This window comes from Euleptes europaea, chromosome 19, assembly GCF_029931775.1.
Source record: "Euleptes europaea isolate rEulEur1 chromosome 19, rEulEur1.hap1, whole genome shotgun sequence".
Taxonomy (NCBI): domain Eukaryota; kingdom Metazoa; phylum Chordata; class Lepidosauria; order Squamata; family Sphaerodactylidae; genus Euleptes; species Euleptes europaea.
In genome coordinates this window covers 9,659,632-9,680,957 of record NC_079330.1, presented here as the reverse complement: position 1 = coordinate 9,680,957, position 21,326 = coordinate 9,659,632, and the positions used below count along the sequence as shown (strand labels likewise).

At 45.8% G+C, this 21,326-nt stretch overlaps 1 protein-coding gene across 2 annotated transcripts; it reads left to right on the top strand.

Moving 5' to 3' along the window:
* Window positions 1-1,187: 1,187 nt before the first annotated feature.
* WRAP73 (WD repeat containing, antisense to TP73) lies at window positions 1,188-19,625 on the top strand. Of its 2 annotated transcripts, XM_056865378.1 has the most exons (12): window positions 1,188-1,272; window positions 3,305-3,457; window positions 4,998-5,114; window positions 11,080-11,152; window positions 13,315-13,418; window positions 13,703-13,789; window positions 14,574-14,708; window positions 14,807-14,884; window positions 15,888-15,993; window positions 17,118-17,243; window positions 18,313-18,504; window positions 19,492-19,625. In XM_056865378.1, the coding sequence occupies exons 1-12, from the start codon at window positions 1,204-1,206 to the stop codon at window positions 19,605-19,607; spliced, it is 1,356 nt and encodes a 451-aa protein (XP_056721356.1). In that variant the 5' UTR covers window positions 1,188-1,203; the 3' UTR covers window positions 19,608-19,625. The 2 variants fall into 2 exon arrangements, with proteins under 2 accessions (XP_056721356.1, XP_056721358.1); XM_056865380.1 differs by lacking the exon at window positions 17,118-17,243.
* The last annotated feature ends 1,701 nt before the right edge of the window (window positions 19,626-21,326 follow it).

The window sequence follows — 21,326 nt, the reverse complement described above, 5'->3', positions numbered from 1 at the left end:
CCCCCCAGTTGGGTCAACCCCTCCAATTGGGTCAGTTCTCCCCATTGGGTTAATCCCGCCCCCAATTGGGTTGATTCCCCTCCCCAGTTGGGTCAGCTCCCCCCCCAGTTGGGTCAACCCTTCCAATTGGGTCAGTTCTCCCCATTGGGTTAGCCCCCTCCCCAATTGGGTTGATTCCCCTCCCCAGTTGGGTCAGCTCCCCCCCCCAGTTGGGTCAACCCTTCCAATTGGGTCAATTCCCCCCATTGGGTTAACCCCCTCCCCGATTGGGTTGATTCCCCTCCCCAGTTGGGTCAGTTCCCCCCCAATTGGGTCAGCTCCCCCCCCCAGTTGGGTCAACCCTTCCAATTGGGTCAATTCCCCCCATTGGGTTAACCCCTTCCCCAATTGGGTTGATTCCCCTCCCCAGTTGGGTCAGCTCCCCCCCCCAGTTGGGTCAGCCCCCCCCGTTGGGTCAGCTCCCCCCATTGGGTTAATCCCCCCCAATTGGGTTGATTCCCCTCCCCAGTTGGGAAAATTCCCCCCCCCCCAATTGGGTCAGCTCCCCCCCAAATTGGGTCAGCTCCCCCCCAATTGGGTCAATTCCCCCCATTGGGTTAATCCCCCCCCAATTGGGTTGATTCCCCTCCCCAGTTGGGTCAATTCTTCCCCCCAATTGGGAAAATTCCCCTCCATTGGGTCTATTCCCCCCCCCCCATTGTGTCAACCCCCCCATTAGACTCCTAGGCCTGTAAGGGGCAGCATCTCATCTTTGGAGGTGGGGGTGTTCAGGCTCTGAAACTGGCTCTCTCCATCCTTCTTAGAACTCCACTTGGTCTTCTGAATATCTTTTTCTTCTAATTGGGGACAGAGTTATACGTTTTCCAAGAAGGGGAGGAATCACTACCCCCCCCTCTTAAAAGTAGTGCACGCAATAAGCTCCCATATATATATATTAATTGGAGGAGGGGTGTTTCTAAAAGTTTCTGGCAGGCTTCTTCCCTTGTGCTTTCTCAGCTGGGTCTTGCTTTTGGGTAGGGTGACTTTGAATGCATCTTGCCACACCTGTTACCTCCTCCCCTACTTGAAAAGTATAAGGTTATGGGCTGGGCAGCAAGAAGACCATGCGCACCTGCATGCTTGTGAGAACGGCTTTGGCCCTGCTGTCTGATTGAACTCGGCAGCCCTGTTACTCTTCTCCCCTACCCCGGTCGTTTGGGCAGCATGAATTTTTCAGAGTGTTTTAAACTCTCCGGCCAGTTGTGCAAGTTTTCTCCTGATGGAAAGTATTTGGTGAGCAATGGCAGGCTGGTTGTTGCAATTTTATATGTGTGTTGGGGGTGGGGAGGATGTACAAGCGGGAAATTAGATAAGAGTTTGTGGTCGAGAGAGGAGTTGAACCTTGATTTTGGCTGTAAAGTATTTTAGCCTTGCGACAGTGACTTCAAAAACCTTTTAAGAGTCCTATGCTGTGTATGGTAGCTGAGGTAGATATGGCTGTGTTGTCTAGAAGTATAATGCAGATTCTGGTTTTTGTTCGGTGTTTTTTGCAGGACTGTTAGCCAAGCAGAACCTCATTTGGTCCCATGGGAGAACAAAATCTGCCAAAAACACGCACAGGCAAACAGCATCTCTTAAGAGGTGGACCTGGTAGTTTTTTAAAACTTTGTTTAAACTTTAAAAGTATTAATCTGTTGCCCCTTTGCATTTTTTAAAAATAGATATTTCTAAATATAGTGGTTTTCATCAGTGATGCGTTTGGTGATGTGAAATCTCTGCCTTGTAATACATAAGAAGAGGCTAGATGGCCATCTGTCAGCAATGCTGATTCTATGACTGTAGGCAGTTCATGAGAGGGAGGGCATCTTCTGGGCATGGAATAGGGGTCACTGGGGTGTGTGTGTGGGGGAGGTAGTTGTTAAATTCCTGCGTTGTGCAGGGGGTTGGACTAGATGACCCTGGTGGTCCCTTCCAATTCTATGATTATTTTAAAGATTTCACCCCAACTGAGTAAACTGATCTCCAAGATAGTTTTACAACAGATTAAAATGGTATCTCTCCCCCAAATCCTTTTATTTGTCGATGGTATATATTTTTGCTTGAAGTTTAGTGTGCAGAATCGTTCTAGTCTATGTAGCTGCTAGTTGGTTCCATCTACATCAATGGAGCTTCGGAGTAAATAAAGTTGGTCCATAGAGCTGATTGTTTATTGGAAGGGAAAAGTTTGTAATGGTTTGCATTTGGATTAGCCGCGCACTGGGAAATGCTGGACAGGGTAATTCTTGGGTCATGACTGATGGTCAGTAAATCTAAACCGCTGAGGTCAGAGACTTAGCATTCAAGTGCACCCCTTCTCCACTGTGGTGGGCTTTTAACCTTCACTCGGCAGGGAGGTCTCTGCCTTGATGCAGGATGAAGGGTGGACTGTTATACAAGAGAGAGTTGGATGAAGGGCCAGTGTGTTGTACTAGAAAAAGTGCTGAGTGGAAGTAGAGGCTATAGAAATACAGGTTCAAATCCTTGCTCCACCACGAAACTTGCTGGGTGACACTGGTCCAGCCCTTGTCTCTCAGCCTAACCTCATGGCAAAGGTTTGTTGATTTGAGGATTAAGAAAAGGGGGAGACTATGTACGCCACCTTGAGCTTCTTGTAGGAAACGCAGGATAAAAACCCATCGTTGTTTACAATGTGTTTATATACGTCTAAAATAATTTCCACTCCACCTTTGTTATATCCATACCTCCATAAAGTAGGCTTCTAAAAATAGTGTGTCTGTCTATAGCATCTTGCAGATGCTGTAACTGCCCCTCATTTTTTTAAAATGTTGTGTTGCTTTATCTGTTTGTGTGCTTATATTAATTATATTTTAATTTTTGTGAAGCCTGATAGGAGCCTGAAGACTGTATCACTGAAAGGTGTGGAAGGAATATTTTAATTAATTAATTCACAGTGGGTAGCCGTGTTAGTCTGTTTGCAGTAGTCAAAAAGGGCAAGAGTCCAGTAGCACCTTAAAGACTAACAAAAATATTTTCTGGTAGGGTATGAGCTTTCGTGAGCCACAGCTCACTTCTTCAGATCATCTGATGTGTGGCTCACGAAAGCTCATACCCTACCAGAAAATATTTTTGTTAGTCTTTAAGGTGCTACTGGACTCTTGCCCTTTTTAATTAATTAGTTTGCCAAAGATCTGTGTATCTTAGGTAAACATCAATAAATTTTACATCTTCGTGTGGAACTTGTTACATACATTTCAAATGATTCCTTTCTGTTCTGTACCATACGTCGTAAGCATAAGCAAGCTGTTAATTTTTTGTTTCGGTACAGGCCTCAGGTGTGCAGTACCGTTTGGTGGTCCGCAGCACAAACACCCTTCAAATTCTGCAGCTCTTCACCTGCCTGGATCAAATCCAGCACATTGAATGGTCTTCAGATTCGCTGTTTATATTATGCGCAATGTACAAACGAGGGATTGTGCAGGTGGGCAACAGTACAGTGTGATTTCTTTCATGGAACTTTTAAGCAACAAGTATTTAGTTCTGTGTTTATTGCTGAGGAAGCTAATGCGTTCATTTGGGCTAGGGTGAAGGAGAAATATGGGGCACATTTCAAAAAACATTGATCTCCCCCTATTCCCTTTGTTACTGCTGCCTGTTCCACTGTGATTTTCGTCCTCAGGAGACCCACAATCTCCAGAAAGGCTATGCTGAAGGTCAGAAGAGACCCCTTTTTTCCTCTAGCATGAGTAGAAATATTAGAAAGGTCCAACCAACAGTATCACTTAACATCAGTCCCTTTACAAGCATACTGTGAAGATATTGCAAGTTTGGTTCCAATAAAGCGAGTCACACAATTTTTGTTTTGTTTCCCAGTGCATGTAAAAGTTTTGTTTATACTGTAGTTTAGTAAATGTTCAGTAACATGTCTAAAAATGTTCTTTTAATAATAATGAAAAAGTTTGAAAAATTGTGAGAATTAATCAGAATGTGACACAGAGACACGAAGTGAGCACATGCGGTTGGGAAAATGGGGCCAATACACTTGCACGAAAACCCAATATCTGTGAAACGCAATAAAGCAAAGCACAATAAAACGAGATATGCATGAATATGTAAGTTGGGAATCCAAGGTCAGCGTTGAGGTCCATCAAAGTAGTAGTTGTAAAGCAGTCTTGAAAACAAGACTGTGGAAGTTACTAGCCCACAGCGCCTACCTCAGTCAATCGTTTTTGGTCCCAAATCATCCTAAAGCTGCTCTGCTGGGTTACCTGGAAGCAGGATTTACGCTCCATAGATAAGAATGCAGCTGTTTAAAAACTTGTTATAAACACCTGTTTTCCAGGTGAGAAAACTGTTGTGTAAATGACTAACAAACCCTTTCAAGTTTCACTTTTAAAGTTCATTAGGGGTTTAGTAAGAAAAGAGCACTGTAGCACCCTTAAAAGGAGCCCCGTGGCGCAGAGTGGTAAGCTGCAGTACTGCAGTCAAAGCTCTGCTCACGACCTGAGTTCGATCCTGACGGAAGTAGGTTTTAGGTAGCCAGCTCAAGGTTGACTCAGCCTTCCATCCTTCCGAGGTCGGTGAAATGAGTCCCCACTTGCTGGGGCAAAGGGAAGAGGACTGGGGAAGGCACTGGCAAACCACCCCATAAACAAAGTCTGCCTAGTAAAAGTCGGGATGTGACGTCATTCCATGGGTCAGGCTAACAAATTAGTTGTGGGCATCAGCTCCTTCCCCCCCACCCTTAGGCCTTCTTTATCTGAGACTTCTGATGAAGGCCTAGGGAAGTTTGTGCCACAGCAAATTGCTTGGCCTTCAAAGGTGCCACAGGACTCCATTGACTTTGCGAAAGCTGAAAGTGGCTTACCGCTGTAAAGGGATCCAGCGCCAGTCTTTCATGGTCTTCGGTGATTTCCTTAGTTTTTTCCCCCCCTGAGCTGCGAAGTGATGCGGGGAGAGGACAGAGGTGGGACTTTTATCAGTTCCATTCTGTGATGTGCGTTCCTTCTATCTTGGCTCAGGTTTGGTCCTTAGAGCAGCCCGGCTGGCACTGCAAGATCGACGAAGGCTCAGCGGGACTGGTGGCTTCTTGCTGGAGTCCGGATGGCCGTCACATTCTCAACACCACTGAATTCCACGTAAGTGTAAAGTTGGGGCTGCTCCTTCAAGATATCAAATGTTACTGTCTGTGCCCTCGTCCCTAAAATAGCCCGAAGCACTCAAAGCTGCAGTGTGGTGTACTTGCGGGGCTTTCTTTCTTTTGTTAATCAGAAACGCTGCATTTGTTATTTCTTTGTAGTTGGTTTTGCAGGTTTTGGTGCAGAAACAGAACTTGGTTTAAACATGGGCATGCAAGTTTAAAGGGAGGCTGATTTTAAGTTAGCAAATTTAGGCAAGCCGCTGTCATTCTCCCCCTCTAGTGTGGGGTTGATCATTCTGATTTACATAAGGGTTATTGAGGCGTGATATATATGATTAGTCCAAAGCACCATATAACATCATGTACACTAGGGAAGGTATCTACCCCTGCCTTGCCAAAAATACAGACTCACCTCCTTCCCTTGTTTGGGGTGGGGGACCTTACCTCCACCAGATATGCAGTCTGTTAGAGAGAGAGCCAGCATGCAGTAGTGGTTAAGAACGGTGGACTCCAATCTGGAGAACCGGGTTAAATTCCTCCACATGAAGCCTGCTGGATGACCTTGGGGCCAGTCACAGTTCTCTCAAACCTCTTCTGAATGCCCCTTGCCTTGAAAACCCTGTGGGGTTGCAATAAGCCAGCTGTGACTTGATGGGGCGCGCAGACACACACACACAGACATTGCAAAGCAGAACTCAGCCATGGCATCTCTTGCACCGCTGCTGTTCGCCTTTCTTGAACTTGGAGAATAAACTTCGGCCACTCGGAACATCTGTCTGTATTGCAAAGTGAGTGGAGCAGCTTCCACATTTCTGTGGCTCGGATGATGCATCCTCTAGAATTCTTCATTCAACTAGTAACAAACCTGTGTGTGTGTAAAGTGCCGTCAAGTCGCAGCCGACTTATGGTGACCCCTTTTTTGGGGTTTTCATGGCAAGAGACTAACAGAGGTGGTTTGCCAGTGCCTTCCTCTGCACAGCAACCCTGGTATTCCTTGATGGTCTCCCATCCAAATACTAACCAGGGCTGACCCTGCTTACCTTCTGAGAGCTGACGAGATCAGGCTAGCCTGGGCCATCCAGGTCAGGGCTAGGTAGAACTATATTTTTGCTGTGAAGATGAGGGCAAACTGTAAACTAGCCTTCTCACTTCTATGGCAGAGAGATTTAGAAAGTAGCCCATTTGATTTAACAGTTGCTGAATAACTGAAATGGTTGAAGGTTTCATGCTTTTTTATAGTGTCAGTTCTGTCTAGCTTCTTATTACCTGAGTTGATCGGTAGTAACTTCCCAGGCTCTCAGACAAAGAAGGGTCTTCATGCCTACAGGCTGTAAAAGGTAAAGGTAGTCCACTGTGCAAGCACCGAGGTGTTACTGACCCATGGGGTGACGTCACAACACGACAATTTTTAGTCAGTGTGTACCAGGTGGTTTGCCATTGCCTTCCCCTGTTGTCTACGCTTGACCCCCACCCTCCTTAAGTTGGGTACTCATTTTACCAACCTAGGAAGGATTGAAGGTTGAGTCTTATACTGCCTTCTACTGAATCAGACCCTAGGTCCATCAAAGTCAGTATTATCTACTCAGACTGGCAGCAGTTCTCCAGGGACCTTCTGCATGGCAAACAGAGGCTCTACCACTGAGCCATAGCCCAACCTTGAGCCGGCTACCTGAACCCGACTTCCATTGGGATCGAACTCAGGTCGTGAGCAGAGCTTGGATTGCAGTACTGCAGCTTAGCGCTCTGCGCCACAGGGCTCCTGGGTAGTTGTAGCAAAGTGAAAACTACTCCCTTTATTCATCCTCATTGTGCTAGTAAAATACCTGCCAGATCACCAGCCCCGATGCAGCTTAAGGAACCGACATGGAGGGCTGCTGCCTCTGTGTACCACGTGCTGCTTCCAAATGGCACATGTACGTGGGGGCGGGAGGATGAGCATTTTTTTACCAGCCGGCAGAACTCCATTTGACCCTTCCGGATTTTCATTAAGCCTTGGCCAAGTTGGCATGTGTGTTTCGGATAGACTTTCTCTCCAGCTGTAAACGGGGTTACTAAATTAACTCGTGGCAGACAGCTGGCCGGGATATTCTGGTGTCTGTTTTGCGTTCGCTCTCAGGTCCTCTAAATCCACCAACTACCAGAGCAGACAGCGGACTGCTGTTTTGGAACAGGCACTTCCAGGATACTTAATATCGCTGCAGTAGGTGCCTCATCCGGTTCAAGGATCGTTTTAAAAAAGGGTTTAAAGATTCTCTCCCAACTCTACACAGATCTAGAAGTTTGACTCTTTACAAAGCACCCCCTAATTATTTCTCATGCTTGTGATCCTGTTGTTGTTGCTTTGCGAATGCTGAAATAGGTTTCTCACTAGCTTTGAGGTGGTGGGAATGGGATGGGCCGCATCCTATGGTTCTGCACTCGTGTGCGAGTTTTGCCATCGAGTCACACAGTATTTATACTGAACAAAACTCAAGACTTTTACTCAATGGAAGACTTACAGACGCTCTCCAGACTGAAAAAGGTACGAGACCAGACTGCCCACTATCCCCTCTATTGTTCAATATTGCCATGGAAGTTTTAGCAAATAAAATAAGAACAGATCCACGTGTCATTGGCGTGAAATACGAGGATCAAGTATACAAGATCAGGATCTATGCAGACAGTGCGGTCCTGATTTGCCAAGATCCATTGAAATCAACCCAAGTCATCAAACTACAGCTTGAGCAACTCAGTTATTACTCTGTGTACCAACTAAACAAGCAGGTGCGACAGCAGCGTGGTTGGAGAACTGGGTGGATTTTTTTTTCATCCGATGCTCTAATCTTTACTAACTGCAAACGTCTATATTGGTTGAGAAATACTTTCTGTCGAGGAATGTGCCTTCGTAATCCTCCGAAATCCCTTGCTGACAGACACAGCTATGCCAGGAGGCCCAGTGACCTAGCCAAGTCTGGGACAAAAGTTGAGAGTCACTTGAGAGGCGAGGTTGCTCAGGCGCGGGGTTTTGCTCGTCACAAAACTGCCAGTCTTGCCATCTGCCCGGGGATGTCAACAAGTTTTGGGGTGAAGTTTCTCAGCTGGGCCCTTCAGACTTGTTGATCACGTTCCTGTCTAAATGCTTTCTTATTTCTCAGCTGTTTGTAGACTATTCCAAAAATGCTCCCGCTTCTGAGTCGCCTCCCGCCCGGCCTCGCACCTCACTGCAAAACAACAGCTGTACGCTCTTTGGTCGGATGTGGGTCTGAATTTTTTTAATTAAGCCAATATCTTGCACTGGGCATCGAGATCTGTTACAGGAAGGTTGGTAGGAAGGAAAGCTCCTGCAGTTGAAAAATATTACTGTGTTTTTATTGTTTCAATCTAAACAAAAACACCTTGCTATGCTCTGTATTATCAACAATTCAAGTGAGTGTGGAGACAATATGTACAACAGAGTGGAATAACAATAACAGTGTACTTTTTTGAGAGAAGATGCAGCCTTGTAGGCCGCCTAGAAGGACAAGAAGCTTATATCTTTATCTCAAGGCTGAAGAAGCAAATTTATTGTGAAAAACGTAATTCCGGAAGGCGTTTTCCTTCTCATTATTCCTGTCGCATTGGGGGACGTTCTTCTCCCCTGCTTACAACTTCAGTTACCACCATTCTATACACACGTGGACCTTTTGGGGGTTTGACTTGTCTCCCCTTCCTTGTGCAACCTAGTGGAAGTCTCTTTAGACATTGAACTAAGTTCTTTTGAACTACATTCCTTGTTATTGTTATTCCACTCTCTGTTGTATATATTGTCTCCACACTCGTTTCTTTCCTTTTCTTGTTACATATTTGATTACTTGAATAATTTTTGCACTTGAGCTGTGTGCTGGTCTTTATTGTGTATGCTCTGTATTATAGCAAACCAACTCACGTCATATGGCCACTCTGTAGTATATAAATCACTCAACTTTAATATTAAAACAACATGTATTCTCCTAACATAAATCACTCTAACATGGAAAGTAAAGCAAAAGCACCCGTGTTTCTCCATACCCAGTGTACTTATATCTGTATAATCTATTAGACCTATTTCAAATTATCAATACAATATTTATACAATGTTAAAAAGACAATATATATATTTTCATAGATGGCTTGTCGCCTATATGGAGTGAAGTCTCATAGATCATTAATGGCTTTTAGCCTATATGGAGTATTGTATATCATCTCATAAATCAGTCTTGTGTGTAGAGTCCAGAACATGCCAACAAGACGGACACTCTCCTCCAGAGGCACATCAGACTGTTTCGTGTGATACACTTCCTCAGTTGTATTCCAAATCCTTGATTTCGTGTTTCAGGCATATACTTTCTTGCCCAGATCTTTTTACAATTCTTTAACAGTAGCTACTGCTTTCAATGTTCTCTGTTTCTGCTGGATAACAGTTTAAACTATTTTTCTTGTCCTCAGTAATACTGTTGCATAAACTGCATACAGCAGTTATTCCTCCTGCTCATTATGGCTGCTGGTTGTTTTTATTGTTTCAGGCAGGTACTTGCGTTGGTCTGCTGTAAAAGAGTGAGATTCGAGCCCGGTACCACCTTGAATACCAACAAGATTTCTAGGGTGTACACATTAACACAGGAAGCTGCCTTGTACTGAATCAGATCCGTGGCCCATCAAAGTCAGCATTGTCTACTCAGACCTGCAGCGGCTCTCCAGGGTCTCAGGCAGAGAGGTCTTTCAAATCACCTACTTGCCTAGTCCCTTTCACTGGAGATGCCGGGGATTGAACCTGGGACCTTCTGCATGCTGAGCAGATTCTCTACCACTGAGCCACGGCCCCTCCCCAGTAAGCTTTTGAGAGCCAACACTCGCTTCATCAGATGCAAGTAGGAATCTTTGACTCTCAAAAATTGTAACCCTGGAAATCTTGTTGGTCTTCAAGGTGCGACTGGACTCGAATCTAGCTCTCTGTGATTTTATTGTAATTCTTTGTGTGAATGTTCTCTTTGTGCACAATCCTAATGGGGCGGGACTTACCCCAAGCTCGGGAACGGCACAGCCATGCCGCCTCCTGAACGGCTTGCTGCCGAGCGCAGCGAGCCAAAAATGCCATTTGAAAGATAACGCCGTGGAAATCTCCGCCGAGTTCCACGGGGCTACACTTGCCTTTCTTGCAGGCGTAACTGGGGTGTTCCCAGGCTGAAAAGTCAGCTCTGTCCCCGGGAACGACTCTTCTGATGCCGGCGCAAGCCCCTGCTCTGGGAAAATGCTCCCGCCCATGAGTGCCCCCGCACCAGCATTAGTGCCACTTTAGCTGGCACTGGGATCATGCTGGCTCCTTTTCTCTCCCCCCCAGTTAAGATTGCTCTGCCCGTCTGCCCGTCCCTTCCTCATGTCTGTAACATGGAACAAAAGTTAACTTAATTTAAATTCCGTGAAGCATTCTCATTTTTTGTTTTACATGTTTAAAAAACAAAGGCCTGATGCCCCATGCTGCTAATGAAGTGGATTTTAGTTTTCTAAAGCTTATGCCACGATGAATCTGCTACTCTCTTATATGCTGCAAGTCTAGATGCCTTGTGGTAGGAGGCGACAAATGCCTAGTAGTGCATCAGTCATTCTGCAGCGCTCATCTAGTGCACTGGAAAATGGAAATGGATTAGTTCACTGCTGAACAGCTAAATAAAATGCTGCCTGCTTTTAGGAGGTGATCTTGGATGCCCCTGAAGTAGCCAGCCTTGTTCCAAAACTGCTTATTTTGATGGACTCTTTTTCCCCCACAGGGAGGAGGTGTTTGAAGCAAAACTTGAGTTGTATTTGAGACTCTGTTGCAACATATATACATTATTTCCAAGGATTTTTATCTTTATCAAAACCATGCCACGTGCAGCCCAGGGGAGTTTCAACTAGGACTCCCACTCCTGCATTTCATCTGCAAAGACAAACAAATGGCTTCCTGTGTCTCTTTTCTCTCTTTCCAACAGCTGCGGATAACTGTCTGGTCCTTGTGTACCAAATCTGTGTCTTATATCAAATATCCGAAGGCCTGTCAGCAGGGTAAGTGGAGCCCCCCAAATTCACGAAGGGAATTTTTTCCCCACTGTTGCCATTTTCTGTGTACGTCGAAGTCCTTTTTAACTGAGGCCTATGCAAAAGGGTCACCGTAGTACAAATCTGATCCAGGGAGTCTTGGTGGGGAAGATGGTAACAAATCCGTCCTGTTCAGTCTCAGTGAGTTCTGTTGTCTGAGATTCAGGCACCTGTCCAAGCGGTAAGTATGTTTAAAATAAAATAAAACTACAGCTCCCGTGATTGCTGGGGAGGGGCTGTGGCTCAGTGGTGGAGCATCTGCTTGGCATGCAGAAGGTCCCAGGTTCAATCCCCGGCATCTCCAGTTAAAGGGACTAGGCCAGTAGGTGACGTGAAAGACCTCCGCCTGGGGCCCTGGAGAGCCGCTGCCGGTCTGCGTAGACAATACTGACTTCGATGGACGAAGGGTCTGATTCAGTATAAGGCCATGTGCCTGTTCAGTTGGTAAATGGAGATACAGGATGTCTTTTGAACCTTACCTCAACCCTGGATTCTGCTGCTGAAAAACACTGTTTCAGGAATATTTCCTATGTATGTTTAAGAACTGTACCTGTTAGTCTGCTTTGCAAAAGATCAGCAAATGTTTAAAAAAATAATAGTATTAATGAGGTAAGTGGTAGAATAGTTTTATTTACTTTGGCATGGTAGTCATCGCTGATATCTGGTTTCACAAAACCAAGTTTCCATACGATGGTGGAAGGTACTGTGTAATAAGCACATTTCTCTGAATCCACTGTTAAGGGTTGCTCTACACACGAACACTTTAAGCTGCCTTATACTGAACCAGACCCTTGGTCCCTCAAAGTCAGTACTGTCTACTCAGACTGGCAGCGGCTCTCCAGAGTCTCCGGCAGAGGTCTTTCACATCACCTACCTGCCTAGTCCCTTTAACTGGAGATGCCGGGGATTGAACCTCTGTGTCCAGAGGAGGGCAACAAAAATGGTGAGGGGTCTGGAGACCAAGTCCTATGAGGAAAGGTTGAAGGAGCTGGGTATGTTTAGCCTGAAGAGGAGAAGACTGAGAGGGGATATGATAACCATCTTCAAGTATTTTAGGGGCTGTCGTATAGAGGATGGTGCTGAGTTGTTTTCTGTTGCCCAAGAAGGCCGGACCAGAACCAACGGGTTGAAATTAAATCAAAGGAGTTTCCGTCTAGACATTAGGAAGAATTTTCTAACAGTTAGAGTGGTTCCTCAGTGGAACAGGTTTCCTTGGGAGGTGGTGGGCTCTCCTTCCCTGGAGGTTTTTAAGAAGAGGCTAGATGGCCATCTGTCAGCAATGCTGATTCTGTGACCTTAGATGATGAGAGGGAGGGCATCTTGGCCATCTTCTGGTCACTAGGGGTGTGGTGGGGGGGAGGTAGTTGTGAATTTCCTGCATTGTGCTTGGGGTTGGACCTGATGACCCTGGTGGTCCCTTTGAACTCTATGATTCTATTCTATGACCTTCTGCATGCCAAACGTGCTCTACCACTGAGCCACGGCCCCTTCCCCTTCTACTTTGAGACAGTTTGGTCCTTGATTTGTAAGTACCTGGATTGGTCAATCAGTAGTACTTCAGCCATGAGCCAATGGGCAATTATTCTCACCTGTAATTTACAAACGGAAACGTCACTGTTTAGGCAGGTGCATCCCCACCCCTCCTCATTGGAAAGGTCTTGCCAGAATGGGAATTAAAACAAAGTTGTGGTTTTTGTGGCCTTCCAAAAAAGCATTTTATACTACTTACCTATGACTAGAGAAGCTGGAAATGGAGTGTCCTGAATCATGGTTTTGTTTTCCTTTCTCACACCCGGGCTTTCTGCTCTTGAAAACTTGACAGGGCTGGAGTTACAATGGTGGCACTTAGAGCCTCGAAGAGTTGGGCAAGCCTCTTGGCTGCCACTTGAGAGCAACCATAGAGGGCTCTTTATGCAAGATCACTCGAGATAAACGCGAGCCAAGGAATAACAAAAACCGTGTTTTGAATGGCACCCAAGAAACAATGTCTTTTTCTGTCCCGGTTTTGTTTTCCTTCTCTTTGCCCTTTTACTGTTTTTCCTTTCCACGAAAAGCTGGGCTCGTGGTATCGGTTGTCCTGCTTTCGCTTCACTTCTCTGAACACTTTCTCCTCTCCCCATTTTTGGCAGCAATAGCGTTCACGAAAGATGGCCGCTACATGGCTTTGGCAGAGCGGAGAGACTGTAAGGATTACGTCAGCCTCTTTGTCTGCAACGACTGGCAGCTTCTGAGGGTAAACAAAAAAAACCCACTCTGAATTTTCTATGCTGGGCTCTGGCGCACCTTTTGCCATAAATTACAGCCAGTGCAAATGTAATACTCCCAGGATATTGGGAGCAGGTGACTGCGAAGGGCCCTCTCTTTCCACCCCACCCCCACCTCTCTCCTTGTATTTTCAGCATTGAGCCTTTAACTCTGGGTAACGCTAACTACGCTTTACTGATTGCCTTCAAACTCCTGGCTGAGCATTAATAAATAATGAAAATATCTTTTTTTTCCTTGTCTTTGTTCTGGCAGCATTTTGACACAGAGACACAGGACATAGCCGGAATTGAATGGGCCCCTAACGGTTGTGTGTTGGCAGTGTGGGACACCTGCCTTGAGGTGAGGGAAATGTATGGGTGAACCTTGTGACCAAACTAGTTACACCTTTTCAAGGACGGATGTATAAAACTGGTGGGGGAAAGTGCCGTCAAGTCACAGCTGACTTATGGTGACCCCAAAGAGTTTTCAAGGCAAGAGATGTTCAGAGGTGGTTTGCCATTGCCTGCCTCTGCACTGAAGAAAAACTGGTTTTTATATGCTGACTTTCTCTCCCTTTTAAGGAGAATCAAACCAGCTTACAATCTCCTTCCTCTCCCCACAACAAACAACCTGTGAGATAGGTGGGGCTGAGAGAGCTCTAAAGAGAACTGTGACTAGCCCAAGGTCACCCAGCTGGCTTCACCTGGAGGAGTGGGGAAACCAACCCTGCTCACCAGATTAGAGTCCGCCGCTCACGTGGAGGAGTGTGGACTCAAACCCGGTTCTCCAGATTAAAGGCCGCCGCTCTTAACCACTGCACCTCTACAACCTTGGCCTTCCTTGGTGGTCTCCCATCCAAGTACTAACCAGGGCCCACCCTGGTGTGATGAGATCGGGCTAGCCTTGGCCATCCAGGTCAGGGCTAAAAATGGGCTTGCCAACTCAAGAACTCTGTTGCTTAAATTTAAATCTCGCTCTGAAAATTTGGGGATGCATTTCTTTGTCCAAAACTTTGCGGAGTGACGAAACGCTTTGGGTTGAGGACAGTCTAAGTGTGTTAATGGTTTCCTGCTTTGTGCCGAGAAATGGAACAGCCTTAAAATCTAAATAATTGTCAGTTGAAAGATTTAAACTTCTGTTTCAGTATAAAATCTTGCTGTATTCCCTCGATGGCCGTCTGCTGTCCACGTACTGTGCCTACGAATGGTCCCTCGGTATTAAATCTGTCTCTTGGAGCCCCAGCAGCCAGTTCTTGGCAATCGGCAGTTATGACGAAAAGGTAAAAACACCGTAATCCTGCACCCTGATGTAAAGGTGAGGGAGGGAGAGAGAAAGAATGGTGTGTGTTTACCATTGGCTTGTTGCTCTTCCCATCAGGTGCGCATTCTGAACCACGTGACTTGGAAAAAAATCTCAGAATTTGAGCACCCTATAACTGTTGCTAGCCCAAAGACAGTAAGTAGAGAGATGGGAAATCTGTCTGTGTGGCTGGGGAACATGTGAGAAGATCAGAGGCTGGTTACGATGCTTGCATTGGTGTATCACTTGGGAATGTACCAAATGCTCCATGAGAGCCAGCTTGGTGTATAATTTTTTATTGTTTTATTGTTTTAAATGGAATGAATTATTGTTATGCCTGTGGGTTGCTTTTAAATGGTGTTTCCTACCCTGAGCCGGGCTTCGGCTGGGGAGGACAGGATATATAAATCTACTAAATAAAAAAAAATAGAATGACTTGCCAGCCAGAGATTAGAAGTGTTTGAAGCAGGCAATGTTACTTCACCCGTTGTGGCTTGCATGGGCCCCGTTTCAAAAATATGGATACCCTGCTCTCTTCACATATGAGTAGTGTGTTTTTGACTGGCGAGTACTATTTCCCTTTAGATCACACAAACTGATTCTGATTTTCTGGTGGGACAATAGGTTAGGGATCTGAAACTCACTCTCCGCCCCCGCCCCCCCAATCGACAGCAGGCTGGCTTAAGTCATAGCCTCTGTCTTCACCAGCCCCTGTTGCTGTCTATAGGTCTGTTTTTATTTCTCTTCACACAACGCATAGTTAAATTGTGGAACTCCCTGCCTTGGATGTGGGGATGGCTGCCAACTTGGAAGGCTTTAAGAGGGGAAATGGACATGTTCATGGAGGAGAGGGCTATCTGTGGCTACTAGTCACGGATAGTCATGATGCATACTAGTCATGAATACTAGTCATGATACATACCTGTTCTCTACCATCTCAGAGGAGCAGGCCTATTAAATTAGGTGCTTTGGAACACAGGCAGGGCAATGCTGCTGCAGTTGTCTTGTTTGTGGGCTTCATAGAAGCACTTGGTTGGCCACTGTGTGAACATACTGCTGGTCTTGGTCTGATCCAGCGTGGCTTTTCTTATGTTCACATCCCCTATCCAGCCTATTAATGCTCTTACATTAAAAGTCTGGCTTGTTTTTTCTTCTCTAGGTTGTCTATAAAGAAACAGAGAAGTCGCCAGTGGTGAAAATGGACAAACTTCCTTTCCCTCCTTCCAAGAAAGCGGCAAGCTCTCTGTTCAGCACAAAGAGTAAATGTAAGTAAAAGCAGCGTGGCAGGGTGCCCACTTTTTCCTTAGGGTATGGTTTAATTCAGTCTGCTAGCGGATCATGAGTTATGCTTTAAGCAGACTGTAGAGCGGGCCTTACTTTTGTTAAATCCAGTTTTCATTGTGAACCAAGTTAGTTTGGGAAGTGACGCTGAACAGAACACAATTCGTGATCTGTTTTTATTGCCCTGTCGCGTTTATGCATCTTTAATCTTTAAACAAACAGGTCCTGCAGCTGTTTCACAGTTCCTAATCGTGCAGGTGTAACTATCCAACTATGTGGAAGTGCAGAGGTGTGACTATTAGGAGAAATACTCCATCTTTTCAGCAGAAGGGATCCTTAAAACACTAACAGCAATATACAAATTTAGATCAGAGCAATGACACAAGACAGCAGCGGTGCAATCCTGTGCAGAATAACCCCATCCTAAAACCATGAGTTTGCCCAGACCTGGATGGCCCAGGCTAGCCTGATCTCGTCAGATTTCAGAAGCCAGCAGCAGCTCTCCAGGGTCTCAGGCAGGGGTCTTTCACATCACCTACCTGCCTGGCCCCTTTAACTGGAGATGCTGGGGACTGAACTTGGGACCTTCTGCATACCAAGCAGATGCTCTGCCACTGAGCCACAACCCCTCCCCAAGTCTTCCCCTTTCAGTCTCTAGATGAAGAGTGTTATATGAAGAAGAGCTGTTTTTAATACCCCACTTTCCCTCTACCATAAGGAGTCTCAGACCGGCTTACAATCTTCTTCCCTTCCTCTCCCTACAGCAGACACCTTGTGAGGTAGGTGGGGCCGAGAGAGTTCAGAGAGAACTATATTACTAGCCCAAGGTCACCCAGCAGGCTTCATGTGGAGTGACTTGTTGATGTTTTAATGCTTATGTTGTCCTATGCCCCTTCATAGGGGTTTTATCAAAAATGTTAGATGGTTTTTGTCTCTAACACTCCTTTTTTATTTTGTTAGTTGCCTCAAGCAGGTCTTCACGGGGGGCAGCCAGAGAATTAACCTAAATAAATAAACCAAGGTGCAAAATTCCTATTTATTGATCGAGAGACTGGAATTGTTCAGTGTTTCAACTGACTACATTTCGCCTCACCCCCTTACATTTTAGATGAAATCGCTGAACTCCCCATTTCTTTGCATCATGTCAAACCTGCAGTTGATCGAGCAAATCCTAGAATTGGAGTCGGAATGTTGGCTTTCAGCTCGGATAACTGTTTCCTGGCAACCAGAAATGGTTAGTTTCTAGGGGCCAGACTAGAGGTGGTTAGGACGGCTTCACGTGTCTCATTCGGGGGGGGGAGCATGCTTATGTTTTTAAAACATCTTGGGGGTGGAGAAATGAAAGGGTTGCAGGATTGGTCCTTTGGCCTCCATCGCTGTGGATTGACGCGGGATACAGAACACTGCCTCATAGCCTACACTTGTTGGGGGGGGGGACGGGACCTAGAGACCAAGCCCTACGAGGCTGAGGGACTTGGGAATGTTTAGTCTGAAGAAGAGGAGGTTGAGGGTGGACCTGATTGCTCTCTTTAAGTATTTGAAGGGCTGTAGCTTAGAGAAGGGCAGGGAGCTGTTCCTGTTGGGATCAGAGGATACGACTCACAATTAAATTGCGGGCAGAAAGGTACCAGCTGGATATCAGGGGAAATGTTTTTACAGTAAGAGTTGTTCAACAGTGGAATCAGCTACCTAGGGAGGTGGTGAGCTCCCCCTCGCAGTCTTCAAGCAGTGGCTGGAAAAACACTTGTCAGGGATGCTCTAGGCTGATCCTGCATTGAGCAGGGGGTTGGACTAGATGGCCTGTATGGCCCCTTCCAACTCTATGATTCTATTACCAAGTTTACGCTTCGAAAGCTGCTTGGGTCCTTCTGTAATTTCCCCCAAAGATGATTAGAATTGTCTGCTTGTAAAAGCTGAGTATATTACTGATTCTCTTAACACACGCACAGGATTGTCTTCTATCAGTTAGGGACCACCTGGTGGAAATAAGAACATCAGAAAAGCCATGCTGGATCAGACCAAGGCCCATCAAGTCCAGCAGTCTGTTCACACAGTGGCCAACCAGGTGCCTCTAGGAAGCCCACAGATAAGATGACTGCAGCAGCATTATCGTGCCTGTGTTCCAAAGCACCTAATATAATAGGCATGCTCCTCTGATACTAGAGAGAATAGTGGAAATGCACAAGGTTTTCGCCGCTGGTGGTGCAGGTCCTCTCTGCCTCAGTGCTGCAGACGGCCTTCTGACTTGGTCCACTTGTATGCTGGGAATCTGAAATGCTCTTGCTGTGTTCCATTTCTAACAGATAACATTCCTAATGCTGTCTGGATCTGGGACATGCAAAAGATGAAACTGTTTGTGGTCTTGGAGCAGCTGTGTCCCGTTCAACTGTTTCAGTGGGATCCCTGTCGGTCCCGACTTGCCGTATGCACTGCAAATAGCAGAATATACCTGTGGTCCCCGGCGGGATGTGTGTCCGTACAGGTACCGGTGGAAGGTAAAGGATCCTGTAGTTGCTGCCGCAGAGTCAGACCTAGTGGCAGTTTGCACAGATAATTGTTTAGCTCTTCTTTTATTATTGGGGGAAATCAACCTGACCTTTTTTTAGTAAAACGTTCCAACGTATGTTGGATCCAAAGGTGCCGTGAGTTGGAGAATGAGTGCTGTTAAGTGCAGCCACAAAAGAAAAGAAGTTCATGCAGTGATACAGGAGGTGGGTTTCCTTAGCAGTTCTCATATTTCCAATCATACAGAAGCACGTTCTATTTGGATTCAATTTTCTATTTGCAAGCAGCACGTTCTATTTGGATTCAGTTTTGCACAGCGGTCTAGCCCAAAGTGTTAAAATAGCCCTTCTGTGACTGAAGATGGCTTGTGCAGAATATTACTTTTGGATTAAAAGCTATGAGTTGGACCCTGTGCACTGGCAGAACGGAACTTTCCCACCTCTGCCTTCCTGCTCTTCTTTTCAAAATACCGTTCTTCGTTCGGGGGAGGTCTCTGAGAATAGCAGGAAGGGGAACTAGTGGAAGCGAGAACTAGTGGAAATCCCATGGGAGCAAAGCAAGGCATAGGATCCAGACCTGTGTCTCGGGAAGACGTCGTAGCACTTGGCCATATGGAGGTATGTTGAAATGACGGCAGGTGTGGGTCAACGTGTGGAGTGATTTCACCGTTCAGAAAGCGGGCATGCTAGTCGGTCCTTATTTGATTCATGATAGCTAGGCACATTCCAGCACATATTGTACCCTCCATACTTTGGATGCTTAAGAAAACATGCAAGTAACCCTAAACTCTATTACGAAAAGAAGCCAACATACATGGTTCTCCTAATTTTAATGCAGTTTAGGAAGAAGCCCTGAATGCCATATGCTTCATATTCCGGTGTATTGTAGAAGTGTCTCTTGTATGAAGATTAAGGGCATAAGGAGATGACTCAGTAGGATTCGGGAGAGTTGTTAATGAAACCGTTTTGTACGTGCAGGTGACTTCCAGGTGGTTTCTCTGTGCTGGCACTCCAGTGGGGATTCGATGGCTCTCATGAGTAAGGAAAACTTCTGCATGTGTTACTTAGAAAGAGAGGCGGAAGAGGTGAAATAGCAGCGCCCGGAGAAAGCTCAAAGCGAAAACGGAAACTCGGCTAATGTTTTCTGCGACATTCTGTGGGGGAAAGCCCCTGCTGGATTTGCAATGAACTCCATTTAGCATGGGGGAAATGGTGTAATTTAAGCCTGTATATAGATGTGGCAGCACTAATCTGTTGCTTGTGTGATAGACTTTCTGTAAATTATATGTGGACCATGACGAATTGATCTTCAGCTTTTTGGCCACTTAGGGTCTATTTTTAACATAGGGTCTATTTTTCGAGTGTGTAAATTATTTAGTTTTCTTGAAACGTCAATAAACAGTTTGATTCTATAAACACCGCTTGTTTGACCCAAAGACCAAAGTGCCGCAACACGAGGTGTTCCTGCTTGCCTGTTTCGCATTCTTTTGAACCTGAGAAGCAGGCACAGTTGCACTCCTGTAGAAACTGCAGAGTGCTAAATTCTGGGGAATGAAGCAAGGTCACTGAGGCGCAAGGCTCTTGAGGCAAGTCGTTTGTGGAGTGCTTTCGCGCCCCAGGCCCTCTTTTCAGTCTTTTCCGTCACAGGATCATGCACACTCTCTAGATCTAGCCTAATAAGCCACGGCTTCTTGCATGGAATAATGAGCACCGTGGCGTAGAGTGGTAAGCTGCAGTACTGCAGTCAAAATCTCTGCTCACAACCTAAGTTTGATCCCGATGACAGTTGGTTTCCGGTAGCCGTTTCAAGGTTGACTCAGCCTTCCATCCTTCCGAGGTTGGGAAAATGAGTTACCCAGCTCGCTGGTGGTAAAGTGTAGACAACTGGGGAAGGCAGTCGAAAACTACCCCGTAAACATAGTCTGCCTAGTAAATGTCGGGATGTGACGTCACCCATGGATCAGTAATGACCCGGTGCTTGCATAGGGGACTATGTTTACCTTTTCTTGCATGGAAGAACTTGGTTTTTGACATGCAAAGCTGCCTGGGTAAAGCACCCCATACACTTGCCATTTAACCCTGAATGTGATTTTTGGGGTGCAGCTACTGCTCAGTGATAGAAAGCGCCTGCTTTTGCACACAGAAGGTCCTACCCCTTGTTTGGGTCTCCAGTGGAACATATCAGGGGAGGTAATGTGAAGGACTTGCGCGTGAAACCCTGTGGAGTCAGAATAGACAATGTAGGTTTGATAAATGGATTGACTCTGTAAGGCAGATTAATGCATTCATCTCAGGTTACAATGATCAAGAGTGTTTTTAACTCTTTTATTGTTTCCACATATATATACGTCACAAAACAATTGTTATGTCTGCAAAGGCAGACTCCGATTACAGGCAGCCTAAAGGAGGTTTGGAATGGTGCTGGTCTTAACTGTAGTAAATGGTGTTTCAGGGATAAAGAGGAAGCAATTCCCTTCCCTTATTCTTGATACACTTTAAAAAGTATGTTTCTTTACACACAGCTGTAGAAAAGGGTGTGTTTAGATCCACCTCCCCTCTGTGTTTGATCATTCTTTAAACACTGAGAGGGAACCAGCAGTTGCGTGGATGGAGGGGGGTTGTGGTCAAAAACTGTAAACTTTCTTGATGTAAATGTCAAATTCCTGTAACAGGTATGTAGAACCATCTACAATGTGAGCCATGAGGGAAATCCATGTTAGCGGTACTATTGCCCATCTCATGTGGCTGGGAAATGGCTATTAGATTTAGTACTGGTTTGATTATTGAGCGTTGCATTGCTTACTGTTACCATT

Coding starts and splice junctions, on each gene's coding strand:
- WRAP73 (XM_056865378.1), top strand. CDS start 1,204: ATGAATTTTTCAGAGTGTTTTAAACTCTCCGGCCAGTTGTGCAAGTTT. Junction 1,273..3,304: donor CTCCTGATGGAAAGTATTTG/GTGAGCAATGGC, acceptor GTTTCGGTACAG/GCCTCAGGTGTGCAGTACCG. Junction 14,709..14,806: donor TCGGCAGTTATGACGAAAAG/GTAAAAACACCG, acceptor TCTTCCCATCAG/GTGCGCATTCTGAACCACGT.